Source organism: Mizuhopecten yessoensis, unplaced genomic scaffold (assembly GCF_002113885.1).
Source record: "Mizuhopecten yessoensis strain PY_sf001 unplaced genomic scaffold, ASM211388v2 scaffold10809, whole genome shotgun sequence".
NCBI lineage: Eukaryota > Metazoa > Mollusca > Bivalvia > Pectinida > Pectinidae > Mizuhopecten > Mizuhopecten yessoensis.
In genome coordinates, this window is record NW_018408732.1 from 259,747 (window position 1) to 282,380 (window position 22,634).

At 34.6% G+C, this 22,634-nt stretch overlaps 1 protein-coding gene across 4 annotated transcripts in view; it reads left to right on the forward strand.

Moving 5' to 3' along the window:
* Positions 1–22,634, forward strand: part of LOC110462581 (receptor-type tyrosine-protein phosphatase eta-like) — a 108,776-nt gene that overhangs the window by 46,903 nt on the left and 39,239 nt on the right. For 3 of the 4 annotated variants that reach the window (XM_021516583.1, XM_021516581.1, XM_021516584.1), the window contains 11 exons: positions 21–290; positions 730–999; positions 1,514–1,783; positions 7,072–7,350; positions 9,162–9,337; positions 9,537–9,711; positions 10,619–10,939; positions 16,717–16,989; positions 18,608–18,766; positions 20,698–20,826; positions 21,275–21,426. In XM_021516583.1, the coding sequence (XP_021372258.1) occupies positions 21–290; positions 730–999; positions 1,514–1,783; positions 7,072–7,350; positions 9,162–9,337; positions 9,537–9,711; positions 10,619–10,939; positions 16,717–16,989; positions 18,608–18,766; positions 20,698–20,826; positions 21,275–21,426 (2,474 nt within the window). Of the gene's footprint in view, positions 1–20; positions 291–729; positions 1,000–1,054; positions 1,073–1,513; positions 1,784–7,071; positions 7,351–9,161; positions 9,338–9,536; positions 9,712–10,618; positions 10,940–16,716; positions 16,990–18,607; positions 18,767–20,697; positions 20,827–21,274; positions 21,427–22,634 lie in introns of all 4 variants that reach the window. The other variant, XM_021516582.1, reaches the window with a different exon arrangement.

The window sequence follows — 22,634 nt, forward strand, 5'->3', positions numbered from 1 at the left end:
ATTTTACGTTGCTATTTCAGTTCCAAATCCCCCTGGTCATGTTTCCGTTAATACCCAAACAACCACTACCGTCACACTGGACATCACGTCTCCCTCAACAGGAGGAGTCGATTACTATAATGTCACGTTTACCGACAAGGACAGTAATAATAACACACGAAGTACACCAACCAACGACACATCATATACAGTAGAGGGACTCACACCAGGTTACAGTTATGTCTTTAAGGTGGTATCCGTGTATCAGGACCTGACCAGTATACCGTACCAAGGTGTACCAGCCTCTACAGGTAAGTTTCACGTATAACAGAACGTAACTAGTGTACCGTACACATGTGTATAAGCCTCTACATGTAAGTTACACGTGTATCAGGACCTGACCAGTGTACCGTACCAAGATGAACCAGCCTCTACAGGTAAGTTACACGTGTATCAGGATTTGACCAGTATACTATACCAAGGTGTACCAGCCTCTACAGGTATGTTAAACGTGTATCAGGACCTTACCAGTAAACCGTACCAAGGTGTATCAGCCCCTACAGGTAAGTAACACGTGTATCAGGACCTGACCAGTACACCGTACAGAGGTGTTCCAGCCTCAACATGTTACACATGTATCAGGATCTGACCAGTATACTGTACCAAGGTTTAAAACTTCTATAAATATTAAATAGATAAGTTTTAAGTTATTTTATTAGTTAGTAATATCATTTTACGTTGCTATTTCAGTTCCAAATCCCCCTGGTCATGTTTCCGTTAATAACCAAACAACCACTACCGTCACACTGGACATCACGTCTCCCTCAACAGGAGGAGTCGATTACTATAATGTCACGTTTACCGACAAGGACAGTAATAATAACACACGAAGTACACCAACCAACGACACATCAAATACAGTAGAGGGACTCACACCAGGTTACAGTTATATCTTTAAGGTGGTATCCGTGTATCAGGGCCTGACCAGTAAACCTCATCAAGGTGTACCAGTCTCTACAGGTAATTATATATAAGTTTCACGTGTTTCAGGATTTGACCAGTATACTATACCAAGGTGTACCAGCCTCTACAGGTATGTTAAACGTGTATCAGGACCTTACCAGTAAACCGTACCAATGTGTATCAGCCTCTACAGGTAAGTAACACGTGTATCAGAACCGGACCAGTATAACGTACCAAGGTGTATCAACCCCTACAGGTACGTTGCACGTGTATCAGGACCTGACTAGTGTACCGTACAAAGGAGTACCAGCCTCTTCATGTAAATCACACGTGTATCAGGACCTGAGCAGTATACCTTACAGAGGTGTTCCAGCTTCTACAGGTAAGTTACACGTGTACCAGGATCTGACCAGTATACCGTAGAGGTGTTCCAGCTTCTACAGGTAAGTTACACGTGTACCAGGATCTGATCAGTATACTGTACCAAGGTGTAAAACTTCTATAAATATTAAATAGATAAGTTTTAAGTTATTTTATTAGTTAGTAATATCATTTTACGTTACTATTTCAGTTCCAAATCCCCCTGGTCATGTTTCCGTTAATAACCAAACAACCACTACCGTCACACTGGACATCACGTCTCCCTCAACAGGAGGAGTCGATTACTATAATGTCACGTTTACCGACAAGGACAGTAATAATAACACACGAAGTACACCAACCAACGACACATCATATACAGTAGAGGGACTCACACCAGGTTACAGTTATATCTTTAAGGTGGTATCTGTGTATCAGGACCTGACCAGTAAACCTCATCAAGGTGTACCAGCATCTACAGGTAAAAAGTTACACATATAACAGAACCTAACTAGTGTACCGTACACATGTGTATAAGCCTCTACATGTAAGTAACACGTGTATCAGGACCTGACCAGTGTACCGTACCAAGATGTATCAACCTCTACAGGTACGTTGCACGTGTATCAGGATCTTACCAGTATATCGTACAAATGTGTACCCGCCTCTACAGGTAAGTTGCACGTGTATCAGGATCTGACCATTTTACCGTGCAGAGGTGTTCCAGCTTCTACAGGTAAGTAACACGTGTATCAGGACCTTACCAGTATACCGTACCAAGTTGTATCAGCCTCTTCAGGTAAGTTACACGTTTATCAGGACCTTACCAGTATACCATACAGAGGTGTTCCAGCTTCAACAGGTAAGTCACACGTGTATCAGGATCTGACCAGTATACCGTAGAGGTGTTCCAGCTTCTACAGGTATGTTACACGTGTATCAGGATCTGACCAGTATACCCTACCAAGTTGTTCCAGCCTCTACAGGTAAGTTTCACGTATAACAGAGCGTAACTAGTGTACCGTACAGAGGTGTTCCAGCCTCTACAGGTTGGTTACACGTGTATCAGGATCTTACCAGTATACCGTACAGAGGTGTTCCAGTTTCAACAGGTAAGTAACACGTGTATCAGAATCTGACCAGTATACCGTACAGAGGTGTTCCAGCTTCAACAGGTAAGTAACACGTGTATCAGGATCTGACCAGTATACCGTACCAAGGTGTTCCGTATAGGTAAGTTACACGTGTATCAGGATCTGACTAGTATACCGTACCAAGGTTTTCCTGCCTCTCCAGGTTAGTTACGCGTGTATCAGGATCTGACCAGTATACCGGACCGTGGTGAACCAGCCTCTACAAGTAAGTTACACGTGTATCAGGATCGGAGCTTTATACCGTACCAAGTTGTTCCAGCCTCTACAGGTTAGTTACACGTGTATCAGGATCTGATCTTTATACCGTACCAAGTTGTTCCAGCCTCTACAGTTAAGTTACACGTTTATCAGGACCTGACCAGTATACCTTACCAAGGTGTTCCTGCCTCTAAAGGTAAGTTACACGTTTATCAGGACCTGACCAGTATACCGTAGAGGTGTTCCAGTTTCAACAGGTATGTTACACGTGTATCAGGACCTGACCAGTATACCCTACCAAGTTGTTCCAGCCTCTACAGTTAAGTTACACGTTTATCAGGACCTGGCCAGTATACCGTGCCAAGGTGTTCTAGCTTCTAGCGGTAAGTTACACGTATATTGAGTTCTGGCCAATATATAAAGGTGTACAAGACTCCACATGTAAGTACATTGACACGTGTATCAGGACCTGGCGAGCGTACAAACGTGTACTTGTCTCTACTTGTACGTTACACTTTGAACTGGACTGTCTGTGCAACTACGCTACATGTTACATAAATTCTTTATTGATATTTGTCTTCCTTCATTCGTTATTAACTCTGTCACCGCAATGAAGCTGATTAAAACTATAGTAGTTCCAAGCCAATCTCATTAAAATCATATCCTAATTTCCGTTCCTCAACGATACTCTTACATTAGGATCTGAGGTAAACACATGATGAAGGAAAAAGAAATATGATTCATCACAGAACCAGCGCAGAATACCAGAAACAAAGTACATTATTATATTAGTTATTGGTCTTTGTCTAATTTTGTAAAATATATGATCCGGTTTGCTACAATTTTACAATACTTTGACCTGAATTGTGATCAGTGAACTAGAACAGATATATAAACAGTAATGAATGAATATTAACGTGATGTCAAGGTTTATACATTAAAAAAATCAAATATAACATTGAAATCTATTTTAAAAGTAAATACAAAGTATAAGTAAAGTTTCTGAAATAACGAATGACTTAACATATTAAAAATTAAATATACATGAAATATATATTTATTAATGGTAAGAAAATATTAAGAAATATTGTTTAGATTCAATAAGAGATAATAAGACATATTCATTGTTTAACATCGTACATAAAATCCTACTTTGGTTTTTGTGATGATGAAAACATGAGCCAATTTTTTTTCTGAGTGCTAAAATAAAATAAAAATCGGTTCTCGTATATGGAGGCCGATCAACATTTCTGTGTTAAATTAGGTAGTAGAAACTTACTAGGGCTGAATGATGATCACTGGGGGCATTTTATAATCGGCATACTTCCTGATCTAAAACAAATTATGGTTGATATGGAACTAAAAGTACAGGATTAGTCTCTATTAAGTGTTCAATATACACGTACGTGTACTGGTGTTCTACTCTTGACATTATTGAAGACTGGATAAATATAGTACATTTATATAAAATTAGCGTATTAATATCTTATGTAAATGAAATATCAAAATCTAGTGTTTCTATTTATCCATGTGAGAGTGCTTCTTAGTGTTTATATAAGGGGCAAATACTCATAGTTGCTAACAATTTAATTAAATGTGAAACCTGCAGTGTTGTAGCAAATGAACTGTGCTGTTTTGTCTTTAAATATCTACATGTAAATATGTTCTAAAATTGTGTATTAATCAATGCAATATTTGTTATCTCTTTAACGAGAAAAAAATATATCTATCTACCAATCTCAACATGTAAGATACACGTGTATCAAGACTAATTAGTTTATATCAAGGTTTAACAACCTTTATAGGGAAATTATATGTGTAATATGAATTGGGGCCCGTACATGAACCACACTCTGAGTAAGGATTTGGGGCATAAAGATCATAAACGAATGCTGGAAGTGTGTGCCTGGAATCTGTTAGTATGGCTCTTATTGTAGTATGATTTTGTTCTGTAGATGTCCAATACTCTATTTACAAATATTTTATTTCCCATCAAATTTCTAAATGTTATATTATATTATAAAACATGTTACAGTGTACCATCAAAATGAAATACTTGAATTTAGATATTTATCAGTTACTGACGAGAGAAAATGAATGAGAGCTATTGTGAGGACACCATATTGTTCAGAGGACTGATTCCAGGGCTCCCCATCCCTGGCAGTTCCTATCAACTTAAATATATATTAATGTATATACGTATCAGGATAGTGTGTATATATATTTATCATATGATTACCGTGTTATGCAGTGTCATAAATCAATCATATAAATTACGTTTTTGTAACGTGTGTAATATCACTCCGGAAATAACGTCACAATCGAAAAGGAACAATCAATGTGACGTCATGCCATTGTGAAGCGGACGCTATTTTCATCGTTTCAGAGGAGGCCAAGAGCAAAAAATTCGTTTTAGTTTACTTTGTATTATATGATAAGAAGATTCTGTCATTCGTTTCCCTTCATGTTACTCGTTTTTGATTTTTCATATTTGCTCGCCAGAGGCTCGCAAACATGAAAATTCCAAAACTTGTATCATGAATCTAATATGACGGGAAACTTCTGACAGATCCTCTATATATATATTGGCTGGAGAGGGGAAAAAACACGTGGAAAATAAAACCGAAAAAAACCCCAATAAAACAAATGTCTTGGGATATTCTGAAGATGGAGTCAAAAGAGTAGGACAGCCCTGAGTTACGAAATGACATTTGTAATAGACGAACTGTACCAGTTACACCTTAGTATGCTACAAAACCACTTAAGATAGTCGTTACAAAGTAACAGAGCTTTTGGTTACACCACCTCTTAGTTTAAGTGGTACAAAGGCAAGGCCCCGCTACTCGTAATGGTTGAACCGTTACCAATGTACATGCCTTGCCTGTTGAGCGACACAACCGTTCTCGCATACCACAACCTTTAATCTTTTTTCAGTTACACATTTAATCGTTAGGATCATGTTAAAATTGACCTTAGCCTCTAAAGAGAGTTCTTAGTAAAGGGCTCCTGACAAATATACCTTATGTCCCTGAAACGGAAAAGTTTCGCTGTACTTATCGACTATGATTAAGGAAAAATGGAGAAGTTCGTTATTAAGATTCGAAACATTAAAATATGTTTACATGTGTAACTATACTATGATCTTCAACAGCTTTATACAATACAGTTGTTTTGTCAGATATTTATATAAAAAGACTGATATGTTTTATTTTGATATACATATGTATAACCGATCACGCATGAATATGTATCGATAAATCAGAAACCGGTTACAATGGATAAGTGATAAGTTTGATCAGATACTTGTGACAGTTGACTAGTAAGCATGTATGTCATATTCATCAGGTTGATTTGGTATAAAACAATAATTGCAAACTTCTATATGAGACGCTGGCGACCATTTATTACTAAGTATGTATAGTAGATACTGATGACCGTGGATTCAATTGATGTTTGTATAGTGTTTAAGGTGGCTCCACACTTTCGTAATTAACCAGCGAAATTCGTTGAAACTTTCATATAATGGTTATGCAACTATGTAGAGTTGATTTTATGAAAATCTAAACACTCCGATAGTTAGGGGACTTTTTTGGAAAAAATACCAAAAAATTGAATTTCCGTCAATTTTAATATTTTCCCGGTTTTTTTTGGGTGTGACATTGTTCGGAACAATAACAAAAATAATAAAATGAAAAGAAGCATTTCTAATTAACCATACAAATATTTTATTTATCGCAAAATATGTAACACATGTTACACAAAGTGTTTTTTATTGAATTTGAACGGATGAAAGTGATTATCTACAAGCTAAAAGCCAACAGGACACAAAGATCTATACATATAGAATGGGAAATTGAACAAAATATACACAATGGCTTTATAATTAATTTATTTTACATTTTACAATCACTTCGATCCGGGTAAGAGTTATCTTCCTTGAAAAAAATCGGAACTTTTTGCAGAGGGGTGACATTTACACAATGACAGTTGTCCCTGTTTACATATAACAAAAATGATGGAAATAAATCAAAAATATGATATCAAAATTATCAATTTATTGTTCTTTAATGGAACCAAATTACCCTCAGTCATGTACACTTTGGACATCATTCCACAGTCCGCTAACTCACGGTATGTTTATAATTACATGTCGGAAGTACGTCACGAAAATGGACGCTGATGACGATGTGTGGAGCCACCTTAAACGAATCCATTCGTACATGCGTTTATTTCAGACTTATATTAGAACGGGGTTATTTTTCTGAAGGAAAATTCCAAAACGTTTTTATAAATTATCAAAACATGTTATTTATCAATATCAAATATTTTACTATGCTATAAATTCCACAAATGTTCCAAACAAATATTTTTTATTTTGATAGTATGACGTCACTGATATTTTTTGTTTGCATCACAGTGCCTGATGTCCCAAAAAAATACGGATGCTCTACCACAAACGACTCGATAACAGTCACACTTAACTCCCCTACTCCCGGGAAAGTTGATAACTACATCGCCAGCGAGGATTGTTCCAGTAGTGGGGACATAATCAGTCCCGGTGTCACAGTAAGCGGACAAAACGTGACGATAGGCGGTCTCAGTCCCGGTATCACCTGTAACCTCACAGTAATCGCTGTCTTTGGTGGACACAACAGTTCTGCCGCAGTATTCTCAGGACTCGGTATAGATGAAGGACGTAAGTGGGATTAATGATGTAATATACTTATAATATCGGAAGTAAATCACATTCCATGTTATATGGACATGTATTGATGCGGGCTTGTATGTTTGGAGTTTGTTTTTAAAGTATCGAAATAAATGTCATATTGTTTTGTTAAACTTCTTTGAACTGTTGGTTCCAGTCGGTTGTTGGTTTATAAAGGAAACATTTAAGTGATGTCATGAGTAACTTTATTGTCACTGTTATAGCTCTGCTGTTTCTATTGCCATTGTTTACATAATAGATATAGTATGCTTCATGTTTCCTTAGTTTCAGTTTTGTCCTTTTGTTTGTAAGCTATAGTATATTGTTTATTATTATTTTAACTGTAACACTTTAAAACATCTTATTATGGACTTCATGGTTTGAATTAAATACAATTACCAAGAATGAAGCTGGTATTTTTTTCCAAAACATCTCATAAGTGATTCGGAGTTAGTGTTACCTGTTCAGTAAGACCAGTTTCTTCTTCATCCTCACAATAAACTCTTGATATTCGATGACTCTTGTAGGTTTTGTTCAGTTGTGTTTCGGCGTTTTTGTTGATCTCACAATATATGTAAAATTTCCATTATATGCATTATGTTCATATGTCGCCTTAGACATATTGTCTAAAGCTGTTTTTCGCTAGTTTAATTGAGGAAAAGGAAGAACTTCAGACATTGGTATTGGTCGTTGGCCTTGTGATATCCGGTACTGATGTGTCGACTGAGAGTATCACTTCACTGTTACACATGTTCTTCATTTATTATATCCGATTGTGAGTTTGTCCACTTATTTTCAAAACAAGTTGAATGAGAGCCGTTTATGTTGATGGTTAATTGTCTTTCAAATAAATTTGAGATTGTTTCAAATGATTATATTCTCCAGACTAAAACAGCAGTTTGCAATAGTTTGAAATAATCAAATGTGCCAGTACAATTTAGGATATGTTAGTCCCCGTTTTGAAGATATATTTTCATCGTTTACGTTTTTTGACTGTATGTCTATATATACATGGGAGTGATACAGATAGACAGGATCAATACCACGTGATCTGCACATTGTTCAAGCACCCTGCAGATATCTTCTATGTTCCTGGTTCGACAGAGAGATTATGCTTTAAAAACTGCTTCACTAGAATTTGAGCCTCCCCTTTATTTTTGCTTTCATTTTGCTGATCATGTATATCTTCTATCTTTTTGAGTGGTTGCATCCAAGTAGATTAGTGTTGTTCTTGAAAGTAGATAATACCAGAAAATAGCAGAAAACGACAGAATCACGCGCAATTGTCCATTCAGAATGGCGCACATCTTTGTTGACGGATGCTGTCGGTATATACATTGTAAGAATGTACATCAAAAACAAACTTTATCAAACTAGACGGTTAGCACAGCTTCTGTCTAGAAAACAATTGATAACACGGCGTGACTCTTCCCTCTAAATCTTTCACATCCATCCTCTCCTCACATGTGCATTTGAAATGTGATATTGACATCCATCAAATGCCTTCTGTGGTGCTGGCTGTGCAAAACCTAAACTAAAAGAATCGTTTTTTCTTTAGAATGTCCTACCCTCCGACTCGTTCTGAAGGTTAGCGTCATTAACTGTTTATGTGTATCCATATATTTCATAAAACATATCACTTTCTAACGGTTTTATCTTTTTCTTCCCGTAAATGAGAAGTGCCTGGGATAACTAAAAATTACAATATTCGATTTATATAAAGAATTGTGTGATAATGTCGGTTTATCAACTATTTCCGTTCTGATACTGTCGTCTTTACCTCTGATATTCCTTGTTTATAGCTCCCGGTCAGGTCGGAGATCTAGCCGCCCAAACATTGTCCGCCACAGCTATTAGTTTGACGTGGAAAAAACCTACAGAGCCAAATGGTGACATCATACAGTACAGTGTATACGTCACAGATCCCGTGGAAACGTGTGCACAACTTCTGTTGACGGTGGACAGTACAGCTTCACAGGTATACACTATATGTTTGTTGATTATTCGTTACTTTGTATGTTGTCACTATACTGTCAATGTTAGGATTAAACACTTATATTCTGTTACTAAATTAGTGGAGTTGATATTTAATAGTACCTATTTACTGTTAACAAAGTTAAACACGTATGATTGGTTAACTTTGCAATCTATATCAAGTGTCTTCTACTTACTTAAAGGACAATGAAACGTGTAATGCAACCAGGAAAGACACTTTCATCAAAGTTCAGTCGGATTTCAATGTGACTATCAATGACCTGCTGGCCTATACACGTTACACGTTCAGCGTGTACGCCTACACAGAGGCCGGTAAAGGGCTTGAATCGTCCCAGGTATCCAACACCAGTGAATCAAGTACGTACAGTAAAAGGGCTGAGAGAAACAGTAGTTCCCCATGACGTAATGCCAGGTGATATAAAACATGATACAAACCTTCAAGGACAGATAAAACGCCACGTAGGCCAAAAGTTCGACAATTTCTGCATCTTTATTTTGGTAATGAAGGATCTGACACATCTATCATCAGAAATACCTCGCTTCATAAATCAGTGCAGGCATGTCCTATACCTATAGATAGGAAGTGCATCTAAAGCTTTAACTAAACGATATATATGGATGATAAGCTAATAACAACCCTGCCATCTTGATTTTGTCCAGTTGGTTATATGATCGTACCTGTCAGTCATTACGAAAGACCTCTGCGTTATTAAGCATTACATAATTCAAGTTTATATGGAAATGCCTCTAATACAGAATCAACATTCACCATCCGGAACTAATGTTGGGTTACAACTAATATCAAATCTTTTCTGTTCTGTTCATAAATTCCGCTTCAACGGTAAGATCTTACCATTTAATGCAGATGTTTAAAACCATTTGAATTTTGAATTCTATTTTAGTATAAATACTATTTAGAAGAACATGAAGCTGAATATCTCAAAAAATGAAAAACTTAATTAGTTCAATAAAAGTACATTGTTTTCTGAAATACATATCACATTGATTATGATACACTGATAAAATGTTAATACAAACAAGTACATAATTAACTTACCTTTGACAAGTCACCTGCTACAGTTTTCCATGCACTTTGTGTTCGATGCTGTGTTTTGATAGCTGAGCATATTAATGTTGTTTTTCAACGAGACGTTCTTATCGGTGAAAATACTACACAGTAATACACACAGGTGTGTTATTGTGTAAGCATTTGTTATTAGTAAATTTGTAACAGAGTTCATATAGGTGTTTTTTTTATTTGCAGAACCTTACAAAATTACTAACTTAACACAAACCAGGATTACCTCGTCAACAATTACAATATCCTTCAAGGAACCGGAACCAAGTACTGGCCCAATAACGACGTATGAAGTACAGTATGTTTACACGGAACGGTGTAACAATGGGTCGAGTACAGGTAAAGACATAACACACAACACCACCTGTACCCCCTCAAGTGGTCGGACTGTCTGCTCTATAGAGAATCTCTACCCCTACTGGGACTACAGTATAAGTGTACGGGCATACACTAGTATAGGATCCGGTAACTGGAGCGATCCCTTACCACAAAGAACAGAACAGGACAGTAAGTAGGATGAAGTTGATGTTGTGAAATGTGTCACCATTTCAATAATTAAAGTGTTTGTTTGTCTTATTACTCATCAAATCAGTACTTACTGTTAAGTGAATTATGGTTTGTTCATTTTAAAAATCATAATTTTCATCTAAATAATCGTGTTATATTATATGATTTATTGTAAAATTTGTTAAAAGTGCCTGAACAAGTAAATTGTGAAGAGTAAATTAGCATTTGAAAAATTCTGAGTATTGTTTCGGTATCATTACAACAGAATACTTCTAGTGATGCTTAGAAATATTGTAATTGTGAATGTACCATAAAGTGACATTAACCATGTGGTAGGGACTTAGGATGTTACTTTCTGTAAATGTTACTACTGTCAATGTACCATTAACCATGTGGTACGGACTTAGGATGTTACTTTCTGTAAATGTTACTGTCAATGTACCATTAACAATCTGGTACGGACTTTGGATGTTACTTTCTGTAATGTTACTGTCAATATACCATTAACCATGTGGGACGGACTTTGGATGTTACTTTCTGTAATGTTACTGTCAATGTATCATTAACCATGTGGTAAGGACTTTGGATGTTAATTTCTGTAAATGTTACTACTATCAATGTACCATTAACAATGTGGTAAGGACTTTGGATGTTACTTTCTGTAATGTTACTGTCAATGTGCCATTAACAATGTGGTACGGACTTTGGATGTTACTTTCTGTAAATGTTCCTGTCAATGTACCATTAACAATGTGGTACGGACTTTGGATGTCACTTTCTGTAATGTTACTGTCAATGTACCATTAACCATGTGGTACGGTCTTAGGATGTTACTTTCTGTAAATGTTACTGTCAATGTCCCATTAACAATGTGGTAAAGACTTTGGATGTTACTTTCTGTAAATGTTACTGTCAATTTACCATTAACCATATGTGGTACGGACTTTGGATGTTACTTTCTGTAAATGTTCCTGTCAATGTACCATTAACAATGTGGTACGGACTTTGGATGTCACTTTCTGTAATGTTACTGTCAATGTACCATTAACCATGTGGTACGGTCTTAGGATGTTACTTTCTGTAAATGTTACTGTCAATGTATCATTAACCATGTGGTAAGGACTTTGGATGTTACTTTCTGTAGATGTTACTGTCAATGTACCATTAACCATGTGGTACGGTCTTAGGATGTTACTTTCTGTAAATGTTACTGTCAATGTCCCTTTAACAATGTGGTAAAGACTTTGGATGTTACTTTCTGTAAATGTTACTGTCAATGTACCATTAACCATGTGGTAGGGACTTTGGATGTTACTTTCTGTAAATGCTACTGTCAATTTACCATTAACCATATTCGGTACGGACTTTGGATGTTACTTTCTGTAAATATTACTACTGTCAATGTACCATTAACCATGTGGTAAGGACTTTGGATGATACTTTCTGTAAATATTACTACTGTCAATTTACCATTAACCATATGTGGTACGGACTTTGGATGTAACTTTCTGTAAATGTTACTGTCAATGTTCCATTAACAATGTGGTAAGGACTTTGGATATTACTTTCTGTAAATGTTACTGTCAAAGTATCATTAACCATGTGGTAAGGACTTTGGATGTTACTTTCTGTAAATGTTACTACTGTCAATGTACCATTAACCATGTGGTAAGGACTTTGGATGTTACTTTCTGTAATGTAACCTTCAATGTACCATTAACCATGTGGTACGGACTTTGGATGTTACTTTCTGTAAATGTTACTGTCAATCTACCATTAACCATATTCGGTACGGACTTTGGATGTTACTTTTTGTAAATGTTACTGTCAATTTGCCATTAACCATATGTGGTACGGACTTTGGATGTTACTTTCTGTAATGTAACCTTCAATGTACCATTAACCATGTAGTACGGACTTTGGATGTTACTTTTTGTAAATGTTACTGTCAATTTGCCATTAACCATATGTGGTACGGACTTTGGATGTTACTTTCTGTAAATGTTACTACTATCAATGTACCATTAACAATGTGGTATGGACTTTGGAGTTTACTTCCTGTAAATGTTACTACTGTCAATGTACCATTAACAATGTGGTAAGGACTTTAGATGTTACTTTCTGTAAATATTACTACTATCAATGTACCATTAATCATGTGGTAGGGACTTTGGATGTTACTTTCTGTAAATGTTACTACAGTCAATGTACTATTAACCATGTGGTACGGACTTTGGATGTTACTTTCTGTAAATATTACTGTCAATGTACCATTAACAATGTGGTAACGACTTTGGATGTTACTTTTTGTAAATGTTACTACTGTCAATGTACCATTAACAATGTGGTAACGACTTTGCATGTTACTTTCTGTAAATGTTACTGTCAATGTATCATTAACCATGTGGTAAGGCCTTTGGATGTTACTTTCTGTAAATGTTACTGTCAATTTACCATAAACAATGGGGTAAGGACTTTGGATGAGACTTTCTGTAAATATTTCTACTGTCAATGTATCATTAACCATGTGGTAAGGACTTTGGATGTTCCTTTCTGTAATGTTACTGTCAATGTATCATTAACCATGTGGTAAGGACTTTGGATGTTACTTTCTGTAATGTTACTGTCAATGTATCATTAACCATGTGGTAAAGACTTTGGATGTTACTTTCTGTAAATGTTACTACTGACAATGTACCATTAACCATGTGTTAAGGACTTTGGATGTTACTTTCTGTAAATGTTACTACTGTCAGTGTACCATTAACAATGTGGTAAGGACTTTGGATATTACTTTCTGTAAATATTACTACTGTCAATGTACCATTAACCATGTGGTAAGGACTTTGGATGTTACTTTCTGTAAATGTTACTACTGTCAGTGTACCATTAACAATGTGGTAAGGACTTTGGATATTACTTTCTGTAAATATTACTACTGTCAATGTACCATTAACCATGTGGTAGGGACTTTGGATGTTACTTTCTGTAAATGTTACTGCCAATGTACCATTAACAATGTGGTAAAGACTTTGGATGTTACTTTCTGTAAATGTTACTGTCAATGTCCCATTAACAATGTGGTAAAGACTTTGGATGTTACTTTCTGTAAATGTTACTGCCAATGTACCATTAACAATGTGGTAAAGACTTTGGATGTTACTTTCTGTAAATGTTACTGTCAAAGTACCATTAACCATGTGGTACGGACTTTGGATGTTTCTTTCTGTAAATGTTACTGTCAATGTATCATTAACCATGTGGTAAGGACTTTGGATGTTACTTTCTGTAAATGTTACTACTGTCAGTGTACCATTAACAATGTGGTAAGGACTTTGGATGTTACTTTCTGTAAATGTTACTACTGTCAGTGTACCATTAACAATGTGGTAAGGACTTTGGATATTACTTTCTGTAAATATTACTACTGTCAATGTACCATTAACCATGTGGTAGGGACTTTGGATGTTACTTTCTGTAAATGTTACTGTCAAAGTACCATTAACCATGTGGTACGGACTTTGGATGTTTCTTTCTGTAAATGTTACTGTCAATGTATCATTAACCATGTGGTAACGACTTTGCATGTTACTTTCTGTAAATGTTACTGTCAATGTACCATTAACCATGTGGTAGGCACTTTGGATGTTACTTTCTGTAAATGTTACTGTCAAAGTACCATTAACCATGTGGTACGGACTTTGGATGTTTCTTTCTGTAAATGTTACTGTCAATGTATCATTAACAAGGCGATAAGGACTGTGGATGTTACTTTCTGTAAATGTTACTGTCAATTTACCATAAACAATGGGGTAAGGACTTTGGATGAGACTTTCTGTAAATATTTCTACTGTCAATGTATCATTAACCATGTGGTAAGGCCTTTGGATGTTACTTTCTGTAAATGTTACTGTCAAAGTACCATTAACCATGTGGTACGGACTTTGGATGTTTCTTTCTGTAAATGTTACTGTCAATGTATCATTAACCATGTGGTAAGGACTTTGGATGTTCCTTTCTGTAATGTTACTGTCAATGTATCATTAACCATGTGGTAAAGACTTTGGATGTTACTTTCTGTAAATGTTACTGCCAATGTACCATTAACAATGTGGTAAAGACTTTGGATGTTACTTTCTGTAAATGTTACTACTGTCAGTGTACCATTAACAATGTGGTAAGGACTTTGGATGTTACTTTCTGTAATGTTACTGTCAATGTATCATTAACCATGTGGTAACGACTTTGCATGTTACTTTCTGTAAATGTTACTGTCAATGTACCATTAACAATGTGTTAAAGACTTTGGATGTTACTTTCTGTAAATGTTACTGCCAATGTACCATTAACAATGTGGTAAAGACTTTGGATGTTACTTTCTGTAAATGTTACTACTGTCAATGTACCATTAACAATGTGGTAACGACTTTGGATGTTACTTTTTGTAAATGTTACTACTGTCAATGTACCATTAACCATGTGGTAGGGACTTTGGATGTTACTTTCTGTAAATGTTACTGTCAATGTATCATTAACAACGTGGTAAGGACTGTGGATGTTACTTTCTGTAAATGTTACTGTCAATGTATCATTAACAAGGTGATAAGGACTGTGGATGTTACTTTCTGTAAATGTTACTGTCAATGTATCATTAACAAGGTGATAAGGACTGTGGATGTTACTTTCTGTAAATGTTACTACGTCAAAGTACCATTAACCATGTGGTACGGACTTTGGATGTTACTTTCTGTAAATGTTACTACTGCCAATGTACCATCTCATGACTAGCTATATATAACTTACTGTGAATGTACTATTTAGTGATTTAGCAATTGATATAGTTTTATCTATATTTACCAAATAGTCGTGACTTTGTTTGTAGCCTACGAATGGTTTTACATCCTTTTTATTGCTAGCGTTGTAGAACTACGAATGGTCTTACACCCTATTTATTGCTAGCGTTGTAGAACTACGAATGGTTTTACACCCTATTTATTGCTAGCTTTGTAGAACTACAAATGGTTTTACATCCTATTTATTGCTAGCGTTGTATAACTACGAATGGTTTTACATCCTATTTATTGCTAACGCTGTAGAACTACGAATGGTCTTACACCCTATTTATTGCTAGCGTTGTAGAACTACAAATGGTTTTACACCCTATTTACTGCTAGCTTTGTAGAACTACGAATGGTTTTACATCCTATTTATTGCTAGCGTTGTATAAATACGAATGGTTTTACATCCTATTTATTGCTAGCGTTGTAAAACTACGAATGTTTTTACATCCTATTTATTGCTAGCGTTGTATAACTACGAATGGTTTTACATCCTGTTTATTGCTAGCCTTGTATAACTACGAATGGTTTTACATCCTATTTATTGCTAGCGTTGTATAACTACGAATGGTTTTACATCCTATTTATTGCTAGCTTTGTATAACTACGAATGGTTTTACATCTTATTTATTGCTAGGTTGTAGAACTACGAATGATTTACATCCTATTTGTTGCTAGCGTTGTATAACTACGAATGGATTTGAAATGTAACTTAACACTATCACTTTATTATGATGTCTGTGTGTGATATTGATTTTGAACTTTCTATATACGGTTTGTTTTTGAAATTTAACGGAATATATGGGTTTTATTATTTCTAGTCTATTCATATTTCATCACTTTATAAATTTCATATGAACTACACTTTTATTTGCTACATTTTACGAAACATTAACACTTATAACAACACTACGATAACTGTATTATATTTCATTCTAGAGCCGAGTTCTATTGGCAGTATCATGCATACAGGGATCACAGCTAACAGTGTAACTTTGAAGTGGTCTGCCCCTTGTCCCCCTAACGGCGTCATCAGTAACTACGTGATACTATGGAACATGTCCTCACATATCAACACCACTGATAATTCCTCGTCATACTTAGTGTCTGGTCTACTGCCATACAGGACCTATACATACCAGATTGCTGCTAAGACTGGGGCGGGTAAAGGACATTACTCCACCGAACAGAACTTCACGACATTAACGGATGGTAAATATATATCAAAATTCAAACCATAATGTGATCATTTAAAACTTTGTTACGGCTTGTTAAGAAATAGTTTAATAGCGTGAAACCCTTGTAATTAAAGCATCAAAGAGATTGTTTAATCATGTAATTATGGTTCCATATTTAATGGAATAGTATGATTGTTTGATCTTAATAAAATGATTCGTCTCTATTTTAAACTGGTGAACATCATTCCATAAAATATCATAGAACTAAAAAATTTGAACAGTAATGTCTATATACATTTATTATTTTCCATTAGCCTACACAATAGTGAATGTATGATACGGGTTTACGGATAAACTGATTTCTTTTTTTACAATTTACCACGTAATTGGTTTTATCTAGCATAACACACACTAAAATATAACCACGCATCACCACATGAAATATATCTTGGTTCGAGTTCTTGGTTTTGAGATGAAAGACTAAATGTTCAACTAATTTTACTATTCTTACCTGAAAACACTTACATCATACCTGCCTTATAAACTGACATTGTAATTACGTTATGAACCTAAATGTACCTTACAATTGAATTATACAATTAACTCATATATTACATTATAAACCTACCTTACAATTGAATTATACAATTAAATTAAAATTACATTATAAACAAAAGTTATTGTTTTAACATTATAAGCAGACAAGATATTTACTTTTTATCAAATAAACGTACATTGTGTACATACATTATTAAACCCCATTATACACCTACAATATAATTGAGTTTTAAACTAATTATGTATAACATTCACATTACACATTTACGTTATCAACTAATGGTTATAATAATATTTTAAATAGAACAAATACATATAAAACACTTTTATCTTTACGACTGTTTATACAGTAGACTAAACTTATGCTTTATCATTGTTGACGCCGTCTGATTATTCACATTAGTCATCTATGGAACATTTGTTCAATGTGTTTTGTATAAGATGTATTCCTGTTTTCCCAGGACATCTTGGCGAATGCTATGAATTGATGTAATAAAGGTTAAAATATCGACTTCACATGTTAAAACCCCTACGCTATAGCTACATATCCAGTGCGATACAAGCTAAATTATCTTCTCGTTAAACAAAATTTCTGAATGCTAGACGCGGACTTTATGAAAATCGTCATTACTGACAGAAAGAAAGCATTTAATTTGTTTGATATGTTTGTTTTATTATGTATATATTTCAACTGTGAGTTAAACTAACTCAACGAAATAACTCTCTTTCAACGTAAATAAAAACAAAATATTGGGCTAGAGTTCATAAATGAAGTCCTAAATCAGAGTCAATACGGCAAAGACAAGACCATAAACCAGAGAGACACCAAACAAACCCAGAAGTGTGAATATTTCATGTATAACATGCTGCAACCTTTATAATGTCTTTCGTCAAATCCAGTAAATGTTTGGAGACTCACTGAACAGCTTGTAAATCATAAAAGAAACTTAATTTGAAAACAGATAGGGAACATCATTTCAACATATGATTAACATAAGAAAATGTTATCATATTTTATGTCGTTTGTCATACAGCTATCCATATTAAATGTATTATGATATGCAGACCGTCAATTATGTACCATTTCTTTAAAGTGCCGCATCAACCAGGTGAAGTTACGGTAAATGAAAAGAAAGCTACCAGTATGTCTGTGACATGGGGAGAACCGGATTTGAAAACAGGTCCAACCTACTACGTCGCTACTGCTCTAGATAACCGCTCGCAGGCAAATACGTCATCCTGTTATACAAATGGTAATATTCTAAAATAAGACATCCTGCAGTAAAAAGATTGATTTCTAAAATATTTCATTCTGTAATAAATATGGTTAACAAACGATAATTTCTCTAATTTGCCATTCTGTAGTACAAACGATGATTTCTAAGATATGTCATTATGTAGTACAAACGATAATTTCTATAATTTGCCCTTCTGTAGTACAAACGATAATTTCTAAGATATGTCATTCTGTAGTACAAACGATAATTTCTATAATTTGCCCTTCTGTAGTACAAACGATAATTTCTAAGATATGGCATTATGTAGTACGAACGATAATTTCTAAGATATGTCATTATGTGGTACGAACGATAATTTCTAAGATATTTCATTATGTAGTACAAACGATAATTTGTAAGATATGTCATTATGTAGTACAAACGATTATTTCTAAGATATGTCATTATGTGGTACGAACGATAATTTCTAAGATATGTCATTATGTAGAACAAACGATGATTTCTAACATATGTCATTCTGTAGTACAAACTATATTTTCTATAATTTGCCATTCTGTAGTACAAACGATACTTTCTAAGATATGTCATTATGTAGTCCAAACGATAATTTCTAAGATATGGCATTATGTAGTACGAACGATAATTTCTAAGATATGTCATTATGTAGTAAAAACGATGATGTCTAAGATATGTCATTCTGTAGTACAAACTATATTTTCTATAATTTGCCATTCTGTAGTACAAACGATAATGTCTATAATTTGCCATTCTGTAGTACAAACGATGATTTCTAAGATATGTCATTCTGTAGGACAAACGATAATTTCTATAATTTGCCATTCTGTAGTACAAACGATGATTTCTAAGATATGTCATTAGGTAGTACAAACGATGATTTCTAAGATATGACATTATGTAGTACAAACGATGATTTCTAAGATATGTCATTAGGTAGTACAAACGATGATTTCTAAGATATGACATTATGTAGTACAAACGATGATTTCTAAGATATGTCATTCTCTAGTACAAACGATAATTTCTATAATTTGCCATTCTGTAGTACAAACGATGATTTCTAAGATATGTCATTATGCAGTACAAACGATCATTTCTAAGATATGTCATTCTGTAGGACAAACGATAATTTCTATAATTTGCCATTCTGTAGTACAAACGATGATTTCTAAGATATGTCATTCTCTAGTACAAACGATAATTTCTATAATTTGCCCTTCTGTAGTACAAACGATACTTTCTAAGATATGTCATTATGTAGTGCGAACGATAATTTCTAAGATATGTCATTCTGGAGTACAAACGATAATTTCTATAATTTGCCCTTCTGTAGTACAAACGATACTTTCTAAGATATGTCATTATGTAGCAAAACCGATGATTTCTAAGATATGTCATTCTCTAGTACAAACGATAATTTCTATAATTTGCCATTCTGTAGTACAAACGATAATATCTATAATTTGCCATTCTGTAGTACAAACGATAATTTCTAAGATATGTCATTATGTAGTACAAACGATAATTTCTAAAAGCATCATCCTGGAAACATAAATGATGATCTCTTTCTTACACAGTCATCTTCTTATTTTCATATCATAAAACTTAATATGCTATGCAGAAAGACTATCGTTCCTAAACGATGTGTGACAGTTAAACAATTAACAAAGTTATGGTTGGAATACTTGCTTTATTCCATGTGTCCTATTTGATACAGTGTGTATTCGCTCTGTATCTGACATAAAAATATGAAATTTCGTCACATCGTTGCACAGGTAAAACATAAAAATCTCTCACTCATAGCTTGACAAAGGGACCAGTCAGTCTTGAAACGTTGCGACACGTTTAATATGTACATTGTTTGTGTAGAAAGTAAAACTTTGGTATTTGAATGTATCCTGGTTATTCATTACACATATTCTTTATAGGTTTTGACAAAACCACATGTAGGATACAAAAACTTGATGAGTTCTGGAATTACATCATTGTCGTCACGGCGACAACAGTGAACGGATCAATCAAATCCAACACAACGATCATCAGAACTGCAGAGGCTGGTATGTTAAAGATAACTAACAGGCTGAAAATCTTACTAAACGTGTATCTTGCTATGTTTATATTATGTAATTATTATTACTGTAAAGAATATTAATAACGTTAAGAATTTTGATCTTATTTGAATTCAAAGAGTATATATATGTTACTCATACACTTATACATAATGTTTATCGAGCAACTAATGAGATGGTTTACTGATTGTTGTCTCAGCTAACGTGGTTTCTAATAGAGAGAACTACCGATGAGTGTAGAAGGTTTCTGTAGTATCAGTTGTGTATGTGTTAAGATAATAGGAAACAAAGATTCGTACAGAACGCTTCTGTCAACGTATGATATTGATCTTACATCAATTAATGTATTTAAATGAATAAAAAGACAAGCTAGATAAATTAATATCAAACCTGTGTGGTAAACTTACGTAGGATACGTTAACGTCTATACCCACAGCTCCTGGACCAGTGACAGATGTCAAGGTGACAGTTCAGGGAGACGTCACCAAGGCACGAACAGTACAAATTACATGTGGCCTACCTAAAGAGATGGACCTAAACGGTGTCATTACCAATTACACATTGGACTGGGGATATTCTTTGCCTCTGGTAAATCAAATTAACATTTTCATGAACGAGTCAAATGAAACGGAAAAGCCAGCAATCATGATTATTTATCTTAGCATTCATCCTGATAGGTAGTTTATATGTATACCTTTCCTCTGATATGATGATTTTTATTTTAATATTGATCCTGATAGGGTTTTATATTTATACATTAAAACTGATATAACTGTACATTTATCCTGATATTATCATTTATATTCATACATTAACTTTTATATATCTACAATGTGTGTACATTAATCCAAAATGATTATATATATTTATACATTAACCCCGAGTCAAGGTATTTAATCTTAGTTGTCTGTACACATCTGTACAATACATGATATTTTATCCGAAATCTTTATTTTGGATAGAACATTCATCAACGAAATAGTCCGGATTAACAAAATATGACATTTCAGGTGTATATACATCTCTCATTCCAACCACCAGAATAAGCTCAGAAACAAAGAATTACTCTTTCATGCCCAAGGGTGTAGGATAGGGAAATTCCACTCTCGGGTGGATGTCCCTATCCTACACTCCTGGGCATGAAAGAGTCTTATGTTATTACCCTGAGATATGTCCTCCTGGGTTGTATCGGGATCTGCTGCCCAAGATACCACTGACGTAACAAAATTCGATATCATTTCTACAACTATTATTTTAAAACGAGAGGATTTAAATATTGATTTCCTCACAGAAGATATAACGGGGTCGTTAGTTGCCCAGCTATATGTGTGTGTATATCAAACAAATTACTACCAAGTTGCGGTAAATTTCGCTACTTTATTTTCATATCTACACATTACTTCTATATGTATGTAAAACATGTTACTTCAAAATCGTATATTCCCTGACTGAATAAATACATTTCTACTGTCAGTTCCCTAGCTCTATGTGCATAATCACGCAATGCTACTCAGAGTGTAAGGTGTCGCCTCCGATTCTTTCTTGTGGCTCTTAATGTACTGTTTAAGATTTGATTTCCCCTCTGCTCTTGAACAATTTTCAAACAGACATCGATTCAATTCGGATTATGTTTTGAAAAAGCAGCATTTCCAAATGACAAAGACTCTTTGTTTTTTACATATGTTGTGGTTTCAAATTAGGCGACATCACTTTTATTCATGTATTTGTTTATTTTTGTATCAATTTATTATTCAAATTAAAGCTCACACTTGTGTGACGGTGTAATAGAATAAACC